Source organism: Chlamydotis macqueenii, chromosome Z, assembly GCF_036417535.1.
Source record: "Chlamydotis macqueenii isolate bChlMac1 chromosome Z, bChlMac1.mat, whole genome shotgun sequence".
Classification (NCBI taxonomy): Eukaryota; Metazoa; Chordata; class Aves; order Otidiformes; family Otididae; genus Chlamydotis; species Chlamydotis macqueenii.
In genome coordinates, this window is record NC_141593.1 from 34265820 (window position 1) to 34287882 (window position 22063).

General features: G+C 36.4%; 1 protein-coding gene across 1 annotated transcript in view; it reads left to right on the forward strand.

Moving 5' to 3' along the window:
• Positions 1 to 22063, forward strand: part of CNTLN (centlein) — a 192252-nt gene that overhangs the window by 25185 nt on the left and 145004 nt on the right. Inside the window, exons 3-6 of the mRNA XM_086770504.1 lie at positions 470 to 554; positions 14187 to 14321; positions 14911 to 15090; positions 21921 to 22054. Coding sequence (XP_086626630.1) covers positions 470 to 554; positions 14187 to 14321; positions 14911 to 15090; positions 21921 to 22054 — 534 coding nt within the window. The remainder of the gene's footprint in view (positions 1 to 469; positions 555 to 14186; positions 14322 to 14910; positions 15091 to 21920; positions 22055 to 22063) is intronic.

Genomic DNA, 22063 nt, shown 5'->3' on the forward strand with positions numbered 1-22063 from the left:
CTAGTAAAAATCATAGATTCTAGCCACGTGAAAGACAGTAGTTATGTTCAGAAATGTTGTTTTAGACATAAAAATGCCATACAGCTGAGAGAAGAACTTCACAAACCCAGGCAGCTTAGTGCCTCTACACTGCCAAGAAGGGGAAAAAAAGCATTTTCCTCAGTCTGTGGACAAGTACAATTTCTGCATTTAGGAAAGAATGAGGCAGATGATTTCAGCTGCTTAAAAATGTATCTTAAGACCTCTTGCTTCTGTTTCTTTTTGAACAAAGTTGTGTTAGCTGTTTACAAATGTAATTTGCTGTCACTTGCCATATGCTCCCTGATTAATTCTGCAAGGCCTGTCAGCTTCAGATAATTTAATTTTCTGTGCTTTAAAATGACATTCATTATCGGGATATGAAAAATTCAAATGATTAACTGCAAGTTATGACTAATAAAGTGTCTATTTTTTTTTTGTTTGTTTCCAGAGAAAAGCAGAAAGCTGAAGTCAAGGACAGAAGGGTTTTAGAGATTTTGCAAGCCAAAGACAGCAAAATAGAAACCCTAGAACAGGTTTGTATTATGTTTAAATAGAGCAGTTAAGAAAACTTCTATCATTGACATCAAATTTCTGTTTCCTAAGACATGAAAATAGTTTGCACTTGTGTCTTAAGGTGAAAGTTGTACATGATTCAGAGCTGATAACCTTCTGATAAAGTATTAAAGTCTTCTGAGTTGTTTAAATGGTTGACCTTTCACCTAAAAAGTTCCTATGATTTTAGACAAAACTTCTTCTGAGAAGTTTTGTCAGCTCATTGCCTTACATTGCCTAATGGGCTGACCTAAACTTCGATTTTAATCTAGAAGAGTTCTGACTACGTTTAGGTTTGTAAGGTGCCTGTGGTTTGGAAAGATTTGCCATCTTGACAAAAACAAAAATAAAACATTTCTAGAGTAATGAGGACTAAGCATGTAATATCCTAAAAGCAATGCAGCTATGTATAGCTAACCTATAACAATATTTATTAAGTTAACTATTAGCAGAAACTGTAAAACAATACTGACAAATCCAAAATGTTGTACATAAATCTTATCTTATATGTGTTCTCTATTGAACCATTCACTCAAAACTGAGTACTGTGTAGCAGGAAAAAAAAATTAAATGACATGTATTAAGCCAAGCTGTTGGTGAAATTGAGCAAATATGAGCACATTTTCTAAAAATACAAATAATTATTTGAAAAGTAATTAAAGCTTTGGAAGACTTCTTCAGATTTGAAATACTTTAGTTAACTTTACTAACAAATAGTAAATAAACACAAGACAACAACAAGCATTGACCTTCCTTTTCTCCAAATCTCTCGAATGACTACCTTCTCAACACTATGAGGAGAACAGAATGTGCTTTTCCATATTAAGAGTGTTAATAAGAAAAAAGTCATAATCAGACCAGGTGTGATATGGAGGGAGGGAAAAATAATAATTTCTTCACAGATAAAGCTGATAGCAAAAACACAGACAAAGGTCAGGGATGCGCTTTCAGATGTCTAAGTACTGCAGTTCCTGGGGGTAAAAAGCTGACCGATACATAGTTTTTCAGAGAATTGCAGAATGGTTGAGGTTGAAGGTCATCTGGTCCACCACTGCTGCTCAAGCAGAGTAACTTAGAGCCAGTTGCCCAGGACCGTCTCCAGACAGATTCTGAATATCTCCAAGGATGGATACTCCACAGCCTCCCTGGGCAACCTGTGCCAGTCTGTCACCCTCACAGTGAAAAAGTCTTTTCCTGGTGTTGAGAGGGAGCCTCCTGTGTTTCAGTTTGTGCCCGTTGCCTCTCATCCTGTCATTGGGCACCACTGGAAAGAGCCTGACTCAGTTGTCTTTGCATCCTCCCTTCAGATATCTATATACATTAATGAGATTGCCCTGAGCCTTTTTTTCTCTAGACTGAAGAATCATAGAATAGTTAGGGTTGGAAGAGACCTTTAAAGGTCATCTAGTCCAAGCCCCCTGCAAGGAGCAGGGACATCTTTGATTAGATCAGGTTGCTCAGAGTCCCCTCCAACCTGGCCCCATCCAGGGATGGAGCATCCACCACCTCTCTGTTCCAGTGTTCTACCACCCTCATTGGAAAAAATTTTTTCCTAATATCTAATCTGAATCTATCTCCATCTGTTTTAAAACTGTTACCCCTTGTCCTATTGCAACAGGACCTACCAAAGAGTTTTTTCTCCGTCTTTCCTGTAGTAGGCCCCTTTTAGGTATTGGAAGGCTGCTGTAAGGTCTTCCTGGAGCCTTATCTTGAAGAGTCTCAGATCTTCAGCATGGGAAGAGTTCCAGCATCTAAATTGTCTTCATGGCCCTTTGCTGGCCTCTTTCCAGTAGCTCCATACCTCTTGTACTGAGGAGTCCAGAACTGGACACAGTACTGCAGGTGTGGCCTCACGAGTGCTGAGTAGAAGGGAAGGATCACCTCCCTTAACCTGCTGTGGCAGTGCTTTGCCTAATGTAGCCCAGGGTACCATTTGCTGTCTTTGTCACAATGGTACTTTGCTGGCTTGTGGTCAACCTGTTAGCTACCAAGACCCCCCAGGTTGTTTTCTGCAAAGCTGTTTTCCAGCTGGGCACCCCCCAGCATATGCTGGTGTATGGGTGCCAGCATACAGGGTTGCCTGGGGTGTTGTTCCTCAGGTGCAGGACTTCTCATTTCCCATTCTTGAATTTCATGAGGTTCCTCTCATCCCTTTTCTCCAGCCTGTCCAGCTGCTGAATGACAGCGCAACCCTCTGGCATATCAGCCACTTCTCCCAGTTCTATGTTGTCAGCAAACTTCCTGAGGGTGCACTCTGCCTCATCATACAGATCATTAGTGAATTGCCTGATGTTTCTGATGGCCTTTACTATGATCTTACTTGAACTGAAGCAAGTTTTGCAACCAGTGGTGTAAACTCAGGTTTTCAGAGCTTACCTACTTCTGGTTTGTTCGAAATAAACCTGCTGCCTGATGGGGAACACCACTGAAATGAGGATATTCATCCTTTTGTTCTGTGTTACAGCGCGGCTGGAATTTCTCGGTGTTGTCATGTCCTCATGGCTGTAGGTATGATTTGTAAAGTGTCTGGTGCATGCATGCACATAATTTTTATAAACCAGCATTGCATAATTATTCCTACATTTCCACCCTGTCCTTAGCTGAAAGAGAGAATATCTGTGTAAGAAGTTTATAAGAATTTCTGTGCAGTAATGTGCTTTTAAGAAGGGCTGCCTGCTGTGACAGCTTCTGAACCTGTAGTGTGCATCTCCATGAGATTGGTTTCTGTGGTTTCGGATCATTTTCAGAAGCTGAAATTGAAATTGATCAGGAATCTGAAATTGATATTCTGATGCAGTTATCATCTGGAAGTGGAAAGAGGCTGAAAATGTAACTAGAACCAAAGAAAAGTGGCAGCTGGGAAAGGACATCTTGGCAACAGGATGGGAAGAATTAACAGATGAGGAGGACAGAAGCTGCTTTTTTGATGATCATCACAACTTTAATGCATGTTGTAATACAGCCCTTTCAAATAGTTTCCCTTAGAGTATCATTGACTCGGTGGGGAGTTGTGAAGGGCACCAGATGGTGCCAACGGCCAGTACTGTGTATAAAAGCTGTATACGAAGGTGGTGTCATCCTGACCTCATTACCTCATCCATTCGCTGGGATGCCACAGGACTGAAATGAGGGGGATCATTTTCTAAGTTTTTGGAGTGGTTTCAGTTGTTTGATAATCAAAGACTGGAGCTGGCATAGAGAAAAATGTAGTAAGGAGCATTCTTATTTATTTTGTTTTTCTGGATTTGTTCTTTGTTTGTCCAAAGAGAAAAAGATATTTGTTTAATTAACCTGCAAGTAGGTTGCTTATGAAACTGTGAGTTTCGACAGTTGTGACAATGAACGTTCTTTTCTGTAAAGTATAAACAGCAAGACTTCAAAGCTGCATATTGCAGTCAACCGATCTGTTCCATCTAGGAAGGTGAGAGATCCAGTCATCTCTTCTGTGTTTTTTCCTTCACCTTCGTGTATCATACAGGGATACCAGTTGCAACAATATCATTTGTCATAGGGAATTTATTTATAAGGAATTTCTGAGTGTCCACCAAACAGCTGATTGTATGAGTTCATGCTGGCTAAGGGGAAAAAAGGGGCAAATAAATGACCTCTCTCCTAATTTAATATGTATGTAAGCTGATACTCCTGCCAGAAACAACAACAGAACCCTAGAAGGAGAACATGAGATTATCTTTCTTCTCCTGTATTCTGCTTAGACTTCCTCCTGACATGTGTAAGAACCCTTTTAAAATTACTACAAATAACAAAGTGTATTTTCCACACTCTAGGTGAGATGCATGTAGTTATTTAATACTGAGAGCTAAATTAGCTTTGTTTATAATGAGATATTTCAACTGTTTGAAAGGTTTCCATTTTAATGGATATTTGTGAAAATCAACTAAAATAATTACTTCAGAAACTTGTGACTGAGAAGTATGATAGTCTTCAATCATTTTTGTATAACCTAAAAGGGGAAAAAAAGTGCTCATTCGTGAGAATAAGATCTGTGTCTTGAAGGGTAAAAATCAGTGTTAATCACAGTTTTGAAAGACTTTTGCTTTCTAGTGTATTTGGAACAGAGTACATGCATTGAACTTCCGTGTACTTTAGTATGACTTCAGTCTGTTTTGCACCTTTCCTAATTTAAGTGGTGTAATCTTCAGTTTTAAATGTATAAGACCTTTTTTCTTGCCATAAGTTTATTACATAACTGCATATTGTGTTAAACATTTCAAGTATGAAATAGTGTTACACTTAAAAAGGTACCATTCAAAGGTTGAAATAAATACAGTATTTTTTAAAGCATTTTTTTTTAATCTATTATTGCACATAAGTTCAGTACAAAATATATTGTATTGGAGTTTTCCATTGTATTTTTCTCTTTGTTCCTTCTTTTTAAAATTTATTGTATTTCTAACTGGTTAATTGGTAACTTTTGGTCTTGATAGTCACAACTGTCCCTCATCTGGCATATACATATTTGTTTTAAATCCTGTGTAGTAAAAGTCTTACTCCTTTGAGGCTGGTAGCTAGATTGCTATGCTGATCTTATTACTGTAATTTTTGTTTTACACAGTGGCTCAAAACTCGTTTCTCAGTAGTTATGTATCCTTGCTGTATGTACATAATTTCTCTGTGTGTTTCAAGGAAAATAATTTCTAACTACTGCCTTTTAAGTGGATAACTCACTATTCTAGAATTGTAATTATTCTTCTTCTGAAGCCTGAACTGTTGTAGGTATCTTTTTTTTACCCTGGTGTATTTAGCTTATAATATTTGTGTATGTCTCAAATAGATCACTGGTGCATTTTTTTTCTTTTAAAATAAGGTGAAGTTTTTGGAAGAATGCATTAAAATTTTTTAATTTAAACAATTAGTTTAAAGAATAATGTGGAAACAAGGAACTTGGTCTTCTGCCATTCATGAGATAAATAAAATACCTTCACCTGTTATACTTAGAAGATGAAATTAAAGACATGTAAAAGTAGCAGTAAACCTTTTCTGTCTTCTTTAACATTGTTTATTAATTAGTTTTCAATTTTGATGTGGAGGAACTAAAGCTAATCTTTTTGTCCTAGACCTTGTAATGTTTCAAAACCTTATCAACTGATTATACTCCAGAGGGGTTAAAATAGTACTTGCTTGCCTCATTATCTGCACTTGAAAATCTTCAGCTTGCTGTGCAAATCTATATTAAAGCCCTTTTAATGGGTCCAATTGAAAGAAGTATAATTCTACCTTCAAGCATTAATTAACACTAATAAATTTTTCTTACCTTTTGTACTTTCACCTCATTGTGTTTTTCTTTGTAATAAAATGCTGTTATTAAATTAAAACAAACGTATACACACATTATCGCCATCTAAACACTTTATTTCCTGTAGCATATCACCTTGATTATTCTTATGTAATGAGGAACATGAGGATAATTTCAGTAATAGGACGTTTGGATGAATGTGTCAGTGGTGATGAGATTATACGAAATCTATAAACTCTTTGTAAAAAAAAAAATCCTCCAGTGAATGAGATTTATAGATACTGCAAACGGAGAATATCTGAGGACACTGACACTTTTTTTCCTTTAAAAGATCATTTTACTCAGGTTGTACCTTGGTAAAGGAATCAGTGTTTAGTTGTGAAACTTACCTGTTTTATGTAGCCCCTTTGAACTGGATGAGTGAATTATCATGTTTTTGCTTTCCTGCTTGCCATCTTCTAGTTAGTTTTCTCATAAAATTAAGGGAAAGAAATCTTAAGGAGCTGGTCTGAGTGAGAAAGGTGGGGAGGAAGATATATTTATCATTCAAATAATTGAAAGTTGCTGATTCTGGTTTATTGATAGAAGGCTACCTGAGGTAGGTGGTATGATAACTGTGGCTAATACCTGTGGGCTTCTTTATCTGAAGAAATTAATAAGCTGTGAATTACAGTGTACCTTTACAGCTCGTTAGTACTTTTGTGTGAATTCCCAGTAGGAATGCTTTCTCTGAAGGTGAAAATGTATTTCTCTGAGAGGTAACTTGCTCTACTCTGAGGAAGGAGTTTTCCTACTTAATCTGAAAAAAAAGCAGCTATATTGAGTGTTCGTGTAGGTGCATTGTAAATCCATGCGTCATCTTTTTGTTAATTTGCCTGTGTAGCCAAGCCTGAAGTTGGCTAAAGCTTCTGGATCTTTATTACCAATGTTCTCAGTGGTGTTTCTGCAAAGATAGCCTGAAATGATAGCTGCACTTGGATTAGATGGGAAGGAAAAGTTCAGTAAGTAAAGAAATGTGATGTTTCTTGTCCTCTGCCCATTCCACTAGTTTGAAGTACTTGATTCTTATGTGAGAAGAGCTCAATATTCAAGCCTGGAAAGTAGAGAGAGGTCATCTTTTTAATCTCATTCATCCTCTGGGATGCTAGCATCTAGTTTGGGACATTTCTTTTTCAATTCAGGTGAGAATAGTTATGTAGCCAATTGAGAGTTACAATAGGATAGCTTTTTTTTTTCCCTTGAGATAAAAATGGTTTCCAAAGCTATTTGGAATTATTTTTTACTGTAGAAGAGATTAACTTAATGTGTTCAGTGTACTACCTGGTTTATATAGTGACACACTTTTTTTTTCTTTTAATGTAAAATCACTGTCATTTTAAGAGGGTGAAGCTGGATTTTATCTGTTCATTAAGGATGTTGTTGATGAGGAATATTTTCGTATATCATGGCTTCTTACTTGAATACAGACAAGTTTCCTTAAGTTCAGGTAAACTGTTGTTCCTTAAGGACCAGGTAGCAGAAAGTAGCATGCTGTGCCCTTTGAGATTAGATTCTGCCCTTATGAATCTGCTGACCATACTTAGGAAGGAGCTTGTCAGAAAAGTTGATCATAGCAACAGCTGTTCTTTATTTACTACACCTGATCTGGCAGCATTGATGTATGTGAGTGTAACAAAATATTGCTGTGTCAGGAGTAGATGCTGGTAGGTATCAGTTCCTGCAGATTTCACAGTCATGCACAATTCTAGAGACAGAGACTAACTTACTCTGAGGACCTTGTATAGGCATTGTTGAGGAGGAAAGTGTAGGGAAAAAAATTACCTAGTTCCATCAAGATTATGCTCTTCAATGAAGAGAAAAGCTCATTCTATCACATTGTTGGTTTTGATTTGGAATTAGAAGAGAGACTAGGGAGTAAGAAGATACTTTGGATTTTCTGCTGCCTGACCTAGAAGGCTGGGCTGCTACTTTCAATAGATTCAAAATATAGCTGCTAAGAAGAGAGGAAAGACTAGAGAAAGTATCAGTGTTTTGCGCAGTGCTGCTTTACAGCGCTGTGTTTTAGGTCTTAAAGAAAATCTAGTCTGTTCTGGTGCCAAGAATCACAAGATAAAAAAGGAAAGGGGATTTATTTAGGGCAGCTGATGGTTAAGGTGATGTTAGAGCTGTGGCAAAGTTGTCAGATTATATTGTCAGTATACACTGTAGTTATCCTGAGAGCTGTCATACCCTCGTTAGAGGAAAACGGACTTTTAATCCGTTAAGTTTAGCAGGTGCATTACTACAATACACGCTATACTGGGAGAGGTGCTGGATTTATTATGAAGCTACAACTTTTCTTTTTTTTCACAGTGTTATCTCTTTTCCAAATTAGAGGTGTGTTTTTGTGAAAAATTGCCCTCTTGCAGGGCAAGGAGCTTCTGTATTGCCTGTTTCAGAGATGGCAAACCAATTGAGCATGTGCCAGAAACAGCATTTGGCTCCCTTGTCATTGCAAAAATGTAGCTGCTGGCAGCGCTTGCTTGCACTATGCCTGTGCAGCAAAAGGAACCAGCAGAAGGGATACAAAAGGTTGTAGAAAAGATTGTAGGATGTTGTAAGAAGTGAAGTGACTAGTAGAGCTTTTTTTTTTTTTTTTTTTAGTGGATGAGAGAAGGAATGTGCTGCAGTGTAGTTGTAAGGAGCAGCTTGAGTGGAATAAAATGGTGCACATCATAAAAAAGCTTTCTAAGTGCTGGAAATGACTTAGCAGATTGCTGGCCAGAGGTGGTTCCTTTGCTGCTAGTGAAAGTGAGATGCTAAAGTGGCAAAGCTGACTGATAGACTACATAGAATCTCAGTTTATTTCCACCACATATTTAAATACTAAGTAATTCTGTCAGGTGGTCCAATTAAGATAGTAAACTTTGCTGAAGACACCAAATTAATCACATCGGACGAGTCCAGTGAGCGCAATAGGAAACATGGTGTTTTTAATAGATTGTGCTGTTTGACCCTTCCATAATCTATGAATCAGGTAAGAATTCAGGAGCAAGAACAACTGGTGTGGTAGTGGAAGACTAAGTACATGTTCCCTACCTGCAGGAGGAAGTGAACTGCTCTTATTTCTGGTCTGTTTCTCTGTAGAACTATTTTACTTGATCCTCTTAAAAAAGAGCTTTAAAGAGTCTTCATTTTCTTTTCTTCCTCCTGCAAAAAAGACCTGCCCTTTTTCTCCAGGACATAACTGGTAGGTAAGCACATTTTGGACAATATTTTAGGAGTGTTTTTCCTTGTATACCTGTTTAAGTTACCATGTTTTATTTCACATTTATTATTGATAGGAATAGGCATTCAAAAATTCTCATTCATTTTGGGAATGGATTTGCAGATTCCTACTTGGAGCTTCGTACTTCTTTTTCTCAGAAACAGTTCTTTAAATTCTTTAATTTCAGGGAGTGCTGGAAAGCATGGGATGAGATAAGGCAAAACAAAAAAACTTCTAGTGGTATGAAGCTCAAGTAAGCTCCCTCACATGAGTTCCCCTCTCTTTGCGATTGGGTTTTTAAAAATTTGTTTAAGATTGTTATAGCGTAAGGTCAGGTGTGAAAAATAGGGATTAATAATGGGATGTGTACTCATAATACTATTGCATGAGTTACGTTTTAATCCATTATATGTTAGTTGCTATTTTTCCTTGTTTTTTCTGTCCCTGTTAGGAGTCAAGTTCTAAGCCGAATAGTTAGCTGTGAGTACAGGCATTCTTTGGAGTGATACTGTAGAATCAGGTAGCACTATTGTCATTTTATGTTTGGAGCAGTACAGAATCATAGAAAAGTTAGGGTTGGTATGGGTTTAAAAATAATTCTTGTTCTATATTGTAACTAGCTAGTGTCATTTTGACTATGAAAGGACACTACAAACTGCAAAATGCAGCAGATGACTTCTATAACATATGGTTACCTTTTCATTAATTATTTATGTAGAACTTCTGTTCATCCTACAACTGAAAATAATTAAAGAATCTAATGAATAGTCATGAGATGAAAGAGTGGATTTCTTTTGTTCATTTTTTTTTTATTTTCTTTTTTTCTTTGAGAGGACTATCTGAGAATATGACTGGGAATGTTATTTGTGAAACATGCATATGAGTGTTTGAGCTTAGAATCATGAGGAGTTGAAAAAACCTAAAGAGAAATTTGAGAAGGCTAAATCAAGGAAAGCTATGAAATCATACTGGCACATTTTTCAGCACTGTCTTCTTATTGTTCAATTCCTGCTAGCTAAAAGGAAAGTTAGAAAGGAGAGGAGAAAGTTAGGAGTGTGGTAAGTCGACCTCAACTACTTAGTGGGGAAAAAGAGATGATGAAAAGGAGAGAATTAAAATATGTAAAAGTTGAAGTAGAAGTTTTGAGGAAAAGTTTAAAAGAAAGAATAATATTTTTTGCATTCAAGTTGTAGTTCAATAATTTCATTAATGAATTAATTTTGTTTCAGCTTAAGATGTCAGGATTTAGTTAAAAGTCCCTTCTTAGGGGAAACACTTTGATTTTCATCAGTTCCAGTTATTTTGTTTGTGTTCATTTTTATTTTTTTAGTGTTCTATGAAGCTTACTTAAAAAACTTTTTGTATATATATTCACATGAAATATTGACAGATAATTATAACGTTCTACTGCCATGAAAAGACTGAGGTGTTCGGAGCTAAGACAAAAAAGAACTATTTTCTCCCTTCAGTTTTGATCTGTAGTTTTTATAGCTCATCTTCTCGGTTTGGTTTAGCATGTGGTTTTACTTCCTCTACAGACTGATATGAGTGTAATGAAGGTATTTAGAAAGAAGTAGGTTTTCACAGCAAAGAATTTTGCATTATTAGGTAAGAAAAAAAATGTTATCATGTTGTAGCTAAAGAGAAGCCATGGGAAAGGATAAAAATGAATTCTGGAATGACAGTCCTCTTAAAAATCAAAAGACTATCCACCAGGTCACAGTGTTTCTTTCTTTGTATGTACTGTTGCCTGAAGCATTCTGGGCTCCAGCAGTATACAAGGTGTACTGTTTGATTCTTCCCAGCTAAACAAAAGGGTAAAATCTTATTCCTGTGGTTTTTCAATAGAGCAAATTCACTTCTAGAATACAGTTTTCTTTCTTATATTTGGAAGTTTGTCTATGGGAAGACCTTTGGAAGTGTACTCTCGTTGTCTTAGTTGTATGAGGCTTTTTATAATTCTTGAGCACCAAGCTGTCAAAAGCCCATTGAACATTGCTTTTGTCCTGTTGTGTTCAAACAAGTATAATTGCAGTCAATGCAAGATTGTCTAGCATTAGCCTGTCTGTTATGTTATCTAGACAAAAACAATAGATATTGTGGAAACAGATGAATTCCTGATGAGTGTTTTTATCTGGAGAAGTCTGTCAGCATAACCTCGTGTGGGAGATTGCCCCATGTGTCGATGAAGTATGAGGTTTTTTTCTGCTGTTTCCCTTGCCTGCCAGAGAAGGCTAGTCTTTTAGGAACACTACTTGTATTCAGTGCTGTAAGAAATAAATCTTTACTCTCTTCCACCAATTATACAAGGTAATTCATAGGTTGAGGAAGCAAAGTGCAAAAACAGCTGTACAGGCAAAGGCAGACGATAATTTACTTAATTGTCTGTATCTCAGAAATTCTTCTTTATGACCCTTATTTCTATCCAGTCACAGCTCCTGAGTAATACTTGTGGGTTTTTTTCCCCTTCTTTATAAGCATGTGAAATGAACAGATATGATAGTGAAAGTTCAGTTTATTTAGAAAGCATACAAAGTGGTATCTGAGAAGAATGCTTTGAAACATAACAATTTTTTTTTCCATGCAGATATAACTTACCTAAATAAATATTTCACTGCTGCTGCAGTAGATGACTTTGTAGACCAGTCAGGTGTTTGCTGCTTAGTGATTGATACGGCATATCTGCCTTTTGATTTAAGTGGGTTGGTTGTGGGGATAAGTAGTTAGTGTGTGAGTGTAATTCAGGATAATCTGTCTAATTTGTATCAGACAATAAGTAGCTTCTTTGAGTTTAAATTTTTGTCTCAGCAATATGGAACAAACATTTGGAATAGCTAGTTGCACTTTTGTACCTTCGTGTCTGCATAAGTCCTCCAAATTGCTGGAAAACATCTCATTCCAAACAAGACCCAAAGATCTTTGATTTCACTTCAGAAATACAGATGTGCTTACCAGTTTCCACACAGTGGATAATGGAATTAAGTAGTGACATGGTGTAGCTTGTGTACACAAAAATTAGATCCCTTAAAGAGCTGGAGCTGCACTTTGAGATTTTGTGAGAGTGTGCATGTGTTAATTTCTACCTCTGTTAGAGCCAATAGGCTCTTTCAGATAGGTAGCATTTCTAAGGGTATTCTTCAAATATAGACTTTGTCTTGATAAATGTTAAACAAGTAGTAATGAGCTGGAAGGAAGACTCAAAGGAGCTGCTTACTCAAATTCTATGAGGACTTGGGGAGCGGGAGGGGGGAAAACAAAATTACCATGGAAAGCATCAGTTATGTGGATTCATGCCTTTTAAAGATGCAGCTAAATGTCTGCTGGCAACAATTTGTTCTTGTAACTGTAATAATATATCTGAAGAGAAAATATTTTGCTTTTTGAATAGTGAAAATTGAGCCTGGTGTGTGGTAGGTTCAAAATATGAAAGAGGGGAGTGCTTAGTTAAGAGGAGGTTTCTTAATTTCATTATCCCTGTAACAAACTAGACTTAGAAGATTTATGCACTGGATTATGTCTCTGAGAAAAATTTCATATGAATTTCCAAATCTGAAATTCAGGTTTAATTTTTCGTTGGAGGAAATGAAAGAATGATTATGAATCTATACTCTTAGGCAAACTTTGACTGGAATCTGTTAAAAGGGGTAGTGCTGTAGAATGAGTCTCTGTAGGGGAGTTAGGTATATTATAAAAAAAAAAACAAGTACACAGTTTGTGTTGTAAGAAGTGTTACCATATCTGTAACAGTATCTGGATAGGCATAGTGGTCAGAGGGATAAAATAGATTTACTGAATATGGAGGAGTGATGTATAGAAAAGATTTGGAGATGGTGGTAGGAGAAGAAATAGAACAATAAAAATATTTGCAAGGAAGGTGACAATGTGAGGTGCAGAAAAAGTGAAGATATCTACAGAACAAAGGCTTTCAAAGTAATGTGGAAAAAGTTACAACAAAGGTCTCTGTTAAAGAGTAAAAAATGGACCAAACAAGGAGGGAAAGATACAGTCCACACAAAGAAATAAAGTCCTGTATATTTTTAATGCACAAGTTATTTGCTAAATTCGTAGATTAATTTGACTGCACATCTTCAAATATATTTTTCACATGCCTTACTATCACACTAGCACACTAGTGGTTTAAATAATAATTAATAAATAAATAATTTCTTCCAGCTTTAGTCTTATAATCAAATATGTAAAGTTAATGCCTTTTATATGATTTGGCTCTGGTAATATGGAAAAAAGATAGTTTCTTGGCTATTTATTAAGCTAGTTGTCAAATGAGAGAGTGCAGCAGAAAGGGCAGAGAAGACTTACTTTGTGCTCAGTAATGGTTTGTGCAGAGTAGGGAGAAGAGCATGCACATCTGGAGGAGAAGCTGCTACTCAGACTTTCAAAATTGCCCCATTCTTCTGCATTTATTGCTTTGTGATCAGTTTCCTTGTGCAATGTGGGTGCTCTGGGTGCCAGTGCACTGATACTGTACCACACGCGGAGCCAGCCCTGCTTACCCCTGCGCAGCTGGCTTCCTATGCCGGCCTGCTACCTGTAACACCTGTGTTCCTTCCTGTGAGTGAGTTACTTTGAGTTCAGTGTTGACATAGTTACTTTTTTTGGTCCAGTCGTTACGTATAGGTTTAAAATCAATGGTTGTTACATATGACTTCAAATATACTGTTTGAGTTATTTCTCATTATCTTCATGAATTCTGGAGAATTTTGAACTATACTTTTTGGCTTCATTTCTGGTGTGCTGAAAGTGCAAGTGAAACGGTATTTTAATATATTCTTAATCCATAAACACAAATAAAACTTCTGCAAATTACTGTCTTTGTCTAAGCTTGACTGAATATTTTCCATTCAGTTCTGCATTCAGGGGCTCTTCTTTAGTAGCAGCAAGATATTCAGTTCCTTGTTTACATTACTGTGTCGTATAATCATGCAGTTTTGGGTATGATTAAAGTACTAATGAAATTAAAATAATGCTATAAAACTACATATATCAGATTGTTACATTTCATAGGTCTGAAATGCACAGGTCTAAAATCCGGGACATGCATGTTCTTTTACAATTGCTTTTTGTATATTAACAGATTATTTTGTTTTTAAATAGAGACTCACAGGACAGCAGCAGGAAATAAACAACTTAATACAGAGAAAAATTGCTGTGGATGAGGAAAATGCCCGTTTGAAGAATGAATTCAGTAGCCTGAACCAGAATTTTAAAGATAAAAGCCAAGAACTTAAGGTATATTGACTTGTACATAGTTTCATAAGACTGTAGCTTTGAAGTAGTTCTTTAAGCAATGTCAGCCTTTGTGGCACAGAAAGTGACAAGCTTGGAGAAAAAATTGCCTTAGGCCTTGCTATGTGAGAAAATGGTAAGGTATAGCAACTCTGAGGAAGATGCTTTAAAGCCAAGAATCCAAGCTTTACAACTTTCAGATAAATAGTTAATGATGGAAATGGAGCAAAGAAAGTAGGAGTGTGAAGATGTGGCTTCTTGTAATTAGATTCTGATGGGACTGGCATTATTAATTGATAAAGCCGAGGTCTGGGAGGATATGTCTGTGTGGGTCTCAAAAATAGCTGGGGACAGCATCAAAGGCAGCTTGATCAATTAATGGGCTCTTTGCAAATGTGTACTCATCAAAGCTGTCATCCAGCTAAAAAATATGACCCTTCCACCTGCATGAAAGAGGCCAATAAAAGTACACAGGTGACCTTGGCCATCAAATATAGAAGAAGCTGCTGTGAGGGTAAAGCTGCACAGTTTATATTTGCTGATTAGTTCTCACTTTTTTTTGTTTATCGGCCCTTGTGGTACTGTTCTACAGGACACTGAGGAGTGTGCACAGAAGAAGGAAGAACAAAACAGACTGGTTATAAAAAACCTGGAGGAGGAAAATAAGGGATTAAATACATGCTGTGCTGACCTGCTAAATGACCTGGAGAAACTGCGGAAGCAGGAGGCACAATGGAAAACAGAAAAATCTGGCAATGATGCCAGAATAAAGGTAAGAAGTAGAACGGACTCCTGGATGTTATTTCAGAATTAACTTCTCCAGACATTTGCACTACAAGTTATTTTCTTTAAATAACAAGTTATATATTCAAATCTACCAGTGGGGACTTGCATTCATTTACATTCCTTCACTTAAGACCCACAGCTTTTTAAAAATTGATGTTGCAAAGCAGGAATCTGACTTCAAATAGTCATCTTAAAATGTAATCATTAAAAAATAAAAGATACTGTATTTTAAGAGAAAATATATATATGTGAAATAATAAAAGCTTAAAAGTATTATCATTCACAAATTTTTTTTGCTAATGTATAGTTTACTTACCTGCAATTTGTTTGCAGTAGACTTGGTATTTTTTGTTTTGGAAGAGCACTTTAAAACTTTTAACTGCGGTTTCGAATAAATTGTGTCCTAGCCTCCAGAGGGCTCCACTCTGTGAGAGACCTTATTATTGCATATAATATGTTAAAAGCTTATTTTCACTGTTTACGATAAAATGAAAAAGGAAATAATTGAATACATTGTACAGAATATTGTCTTTTATTTAAATGATACTTTGTCTTGTTTGCTGGTGAAAATTGGCAAGTTTTTTTTAAAGTCCTGTAAGGAATAAGCCACAAACGTGATATCAAAGTGTTTGATGTTTGCTTTTATACATGTCTAGTTAGTGGGTTCTTTTTATTTACATGAATACCTACCTGCTCTTTTACACCATCGAAGTACCTGACCTTCTGGTGTATTCAGTATGGTGACTCTCTAATCAACATCTTGCCCAGAAATGTCTTTTTTTTCCATTAGCAGTTCAATGGATTTGGTGACACTTCTGATTGTTGTGCTGATGGAAACTTGTTAAAAAGAGCTTCGTTCAGATCTGTTAACATGGGAAGTAAAGTTCTTGCAAATTGTGGCCTTTGGAGTGGTTATGATGAGAGGTGGCTGAGAAAGTGACTAGAAAAAATCGTGAATTTACCAGGGGTGAATCGTTCCTGAGCAACTTGATTGTCTTTTGTGATAAAATTGTTGTGTCTATGGACAAGAGAACAACTTGGATGCGACTGACCTTAACTTTAGCAAGATTTTTGACCCTGTCTTGCTGTATTCTTATACCCAAGTTAGGATGTGACAGCTGGGTAGGTGGAAAACAAAATGTTTAAAAGCACTACTTGGATGTTTAGGTTCAGAGAGCTGTGGTTAATGGGTTGTACTCTGTAGCCTAGTAATAGTGGTATACTGCAGGATCTATCCTGGGCCTGTCTTGTTTAAAATCTTTATCAGTGACCTGGAAGAGGGGACAGTGGACGTTCTTGTCAAGTTAGCAGATGACACCAAACTGGAAAGAAGTGAGAGCAGTAGAGCCTTAGGCTCTACTGCCATCCAGGGGGATACTGACAGAAATGGGCCAACAGGAGCCTTAACCAGGACGAATGCTGAGTCTTGCCCTGGAAAGGCAGAGTGCTGCAGCCATACAAGGACTGAGGAGCAGCCCTGGACACTGGTGGACAGCAAGCTGCATTGGGGTCAGCCCCATACACCCAGCCACCAATGAAGGCCAGCAGCACCTAGAGAGACATGAGCAGGGCATGACCCTGAGAGCCAGGGGATGAGTCGACCCCCTCTGCTCAGTACTCTAGATAATGCCCCCATTTTTGGGTTCCGTACAAGAAAGACATCAGTAAACTGGCGGAAGGTGAGGTGGTGGGGCTGGAGACCGTGCTTTGTGATGAGAGGCTGTGGGATGAGCTGATTCAGCCAAGGGAAGGAATGGTTCTGGGGCTGAGGTCATCCAACAGCATCTCGGGCACCAACAGGAGGGGATGGAGGAGACCTAGCCAAGCTCTTCACAGCTTTGTGTGGCAGAAGGGTGAGAGGCAGCACAAGCTAAAATGGGAAAAGCTGAGGCTGGAGATAGAGAAAAGCCTCCTCCCTAGGAGGACAGCCCAGGAGTGAGACTGGGGCCCATGGAGGTTGGACCATCTCCATCCTTAGGAGATGTCAACCTCTGACTTTGTAAAGCCCTGAGTAGCCCGGTCAGACCCCCTGGCTGAACCTGGTTTAGGCCGGGCCTGTTGCTGGAGACCTCCCCAGGTCCTTGCCAGCCTGCATGTGTCCATGGGTCTGGTGCCTCAGCTTATGCCTCTTTTGTTTGTCTATTTTTTTTTGTTTTTCCTCCTGCTGTAATGTTAGACAAGTGACTATACATGTTTGCTAGTGGACAGAGTTAGGTGAAGTTGATTATCTCACACACTGTTGCAAGAATTGAGGAGCATATTAAAAATACTGTCTGCAAGAGCGAAATGTTATATTTCACCTGTAGGATGTAGTAATATGTTGTTTTATAGTTTTTTATCAATATTTTGTAAAATTTTAATTTGTAAAAACACAAAATTATTTTTGTAGTTCACTGGTTTTACATATACTCCTGCTGTAAATATTTGCTTGAAAATTTGTTTCAGTTTAAATTAATTTCCTCCTCTGTTCCTGATATTCCCCATTTCTATTATTTGACACTTGAGAATCAATATTGGATGCCAGATTGGCTCTTAACAGGATGCTTATAAACAATAAAGAATAATAATTTCCTTATCCACAGGGGCCAAATACGACATTATCAGACTACACAATATTGGGCTGCAGGTGATGTTTTAATATATACACCCCAATATAACATATCCCTGAAATGCTTTTAAAAAGTAATTTATTAACAAATTCAATAATGGAATTGTATTGTTCTCAAGTGATTGTACAAATGGACGTAGATGAAAATAATTTTAATTCAGAAATTATATCTCCTTCTGAAAATCAGTTCTGCCTCCTAGCTTTGAGTTTGGGAGTGGATCCAGCATCTCTTTGTACATATTTTTCAGTAATAAACACTATTTTTAACAATATTATAGATAATGTTGTATACAGACACTATTCATGTTAGTGTCCTGTGTCTGTGGAAGAATAAAATGAAAACCTAACAAGGTGAGCTACCCCAATGTTGCTTTCAAAATGTGTATTAGATGATAGAAATACTAGGTCTAAATAACAGATTCTTATTTTGGAAAAGTGGCCCTCCGTTCAGAGACTGACCTAAGTGTTACTAGTCTCTCTCTCTCTCTCTTTTTTTTTTTTTTTTCTTCCCCAGTCTTTAAACCATTTTTTGTGCAGAAAAATGTCACTTGTCACTTTCAAAGACTGGTTATTTCCAGACCTACTGTAAGCTCAACTGGGTTATAAAATTCATCTTTTCCAAATTGAGAGACAAAGCTTCTATGGCTAGTTTGTCTGTTTAAGGAAAACTTCTTAAAAGATTTGTCGTATTAGCCTACATCCAAGTGACAAAGATTAACAGGAGGAAACCTGATAAAGTGGCTAAAAGGGTGGCAGTAGTGTTTTATTATTTGTCTTTCCCATATGTAATGTCATATAAATCGTGTACAGTGTACAAAAATTAACATAGGGCTTTGCTTTCTGCCTTAAATAGTTCTTGAGAAACAGTCTTCTGTGCTTCCCAGGATTTACATCAGCTTTCTGTATTTCCTGAAAGTGCACAAGTGGAAAAGCTGTCAATCGGCCACCTTATGCATGGATGTGTCTCCATATTTATGAATGAATTAGAAGTTTAAGTTATTCTGTTGTTCTTTGAATGGAGGTTACTTAGGTTACTGTTTAATGACAGTAAGAATGTGTATTTTCCTAAACTCGGGCACAAAAGGCTTTGTATGTAGACACAAAAAATGTCAGACTGGCAAGTTTTGAGTTGAAGTGATCTAAAAGATAAGGGAATTGCTTACTGTTCTGTTGGTTTTTTTTGGTTTTTTTTTTTTTCCCTTGTTAGCAAAGTACTTTTTAAAGTTCCTGAAGTATAAATGTGGGAGCTTTCAAAGAAACAGGGAGAGGTGTTCTTTTTTAAAATGAAACACTGAGAAACAGCCACCTCTGTCAAGAAGAGCATAGGATTTTAGTTCCACTGAAAAAGAACCAGACATTTATTGAGACTGGACTTTGAAAAAATACTCTCACTTCTGTCATAAAACATAACAAGCAAAAACCACGAAAATAAAGCTATGGTATTTGAATGTAGTTTTCTAAGGGTTTGAAGCTACGAATAACAAAACCTTAGTGTTAATTCACAGTGAATCCATAATCTGTGCACAACTGTGCTGCCTCATGCTTTGTTTGTGTTACACTTTTCATGTTTGAAGTTCTTTTAAATTACACTTTTTCTATAATTTTTCTGAGTTTATAGTTCTTTCACGTGAAATGATTAAAATATTCCTGTAATGTTTTACCTTAAATTATCATTCTGCTATTTATCTTCATTTCATTTTAATTTGAGTCACCACTTTTCCTGGCTAGAAATAATGACTAGACTTATTTTTCATGCTTCATTTTCAGTACTTTTATAAAGAAGTATAATATTTTAGTATATATTGTATTTTTCTCTATACATTTTCTTCCTCCTACTATGTAACTGAATTATTAGATGTTTTGACTGACTGTATTTTAAATAGCACTTACTTTGTGGTTTAAAAGATTTAATTCTAAACAGTCTATATGTACAATTGAAATTAGCTTTAATTTGAAAATCAGCTTTAGGAGAATTTGTATTTTGTAAATTTTCAGTCTGCATGTTTATGCCATGAAACTACCTTCTTGACTGCTGTATCAACAAAAAAGCAACATAATAAATTTCACATGACTTTAAGAAATGGAAATACTCAATTATAAAAGATTATAGGTTATTTCATAATCTTATGTTTCTGATTTATATACAAAAGCTCTATTGAGTAACTCAATATATGATATTTCAGTGTATAAGCTATCTGTATAACCAGTCTCGCCTTGCTCCTGTTTTCGTATTTTGCAGTTTCAGTACTGCTTCCCAAAAAGTCAAGATTTTAAAAGCAGTTCAAAAGGTTGAGCTGATTAATTTGTTAGTTGAAATCAAAATGTGAAGTTGCTTATATCACAAATGAGGTGAAGTACTGAATGTTACATTTTTTTTTTCTGTTTTTAAATTCTGCCACTCTGTAACTTCTAAAGTTGTACATTGTATAACTTCTAATGTTGTGTTTATGACAAAATCATGTTACCTGTTCTTTTTGTTGTACCCTGCAATGGATGATGGGAACTTAAGCTTTGCTAGATCACATATTTTTGGTAACCTTTACCATGAAAAACCTTTGCAACTCTATAGTGTGGTGTGAAAGATAGGCAAATAGGATTTATTCACAGAAAATGTGAACTATTATCATTTTTGTTTACATACACAATAACATCTAGCTGCTGTGAAAAAAAAAAACCAGAACCAACAAACACCACTGAGGAGAAACTGTGATTATTTGGCTGTAAATTGTAAATACCTTATTAGACTTCAACCTGTGTTGATATAATGTACTGTCTTATATCATTCTGAAATCTTGTGTTATCTTGCAAAAGCAATTTTTGCTACCCAGCCTTTGAGACTGGATGATGACTCATTAATCAGGTACACTAGGTGTATAGCCTGAGATTTATAATAAAAGTTTTCCTGCCTCATTCACTCATGAATTCTGCTATTTCCTCACATTAATATTACTGTTATTAACAAGACAGAATAATTCTTTTCTAAATTAAAAGAATTTGATTGTAGTAAATTTCTGATACATTGAAATATGTATAAGTCATTTGAATGCTATTTTGAAGAGAGACAATTGATTATTCGCTTTTCGGTAACAAAAATCTTTTGATACGTTCAGTATTTGAGGCATCTTTACTGAAAGGTAAAAATATGCATTTCTTTAACTAAGCCTGTATGTAAATGGGATATAAAGTAATATATTGTTGGCAATAAATTAGGGATGCTATCCTCCTAGGAGGTATTTATTTTAAATTATTGATGAATCCTGGAATATTTGCCCTACTACGAACAAGTGATTTTTGTCTGTGAGTAGCGTAATACCAAACCATATAAGGCCATTGCCACCTTCTGAAACTCTGCTCTAGATATTGCTGTAATGTTTCTGTTTCCACTCTTGTCTCAAACCATGCTGGGAGAGTAGTCATACAAAGCTTCTTAAGGACTGAAGTACCGTTCTAAGCTGCTAAACCTCCAGAGAACTCTAGTAAGGTCACTATGTAGACATCAAAGTCTTGCTTGAGTAAACTGCCTTACTGCTGTGTTTCCCAGATATACCTGCACACTCTGCAGACTAACTTCTACAGTAAGACTTATGTAAAAAGCAGACTATTGCTTGTTTACATTGTTTTCAACAGGCATTTCAAGAAGGTTTCTTGTACACGATTACTTTTTGTGAAGAAACTATTCTTTGCACTGAATTAGAAGTGCAAAATCAGAGCAGATTTAACAAGCAATCTCAAAAATCAGTCGTATACATGATTATTAGTTTGTGTGTGCAATATTTGCAACTTTTGGAGAACTTGAAACAATGAATTTATAGCTGGTTTTTTTTTTTTTGTTAGGACTAGGTTTTCTTGTGTTTGACTTCTACACAGAACCGAAAGCCTAATCAGTGTAATCAGTCCACTAGTTAAATAGTGTACTCTTGCTTTGCAAAGATTTGATTCAGCATTCTCCTTCTACATGCAGCAAACAAATTAAGGAAGACTTCCTACAGTAAAGAATAGGTGACCACCTAAAATTTGAAATATACCTTTTCTTCCTCATAATTCACATTTTTTTTTTGTACACACACATATGCACATATATCTATATATATTTGCTTAGACCGCAATAAATGCATGCATGCATGTATGTGCACATCCATATGTCTATATATGTAGGTAACATTGTCTTATACAACATCTTTAATACATTTCAAATGCTTTCTTTGCAGAATTTGGAAACTGATTTAGCAGAGGCAAGAGAACAAATGAAAGAGTTGCGCAGTATGTGCAGTAGCTTGTCATCTCAGGTAGCTGTGAAACAGGAAGAACTCTCCCAAAAGGACTGTGATGTGATCAGAGCTAAGTAAGTATT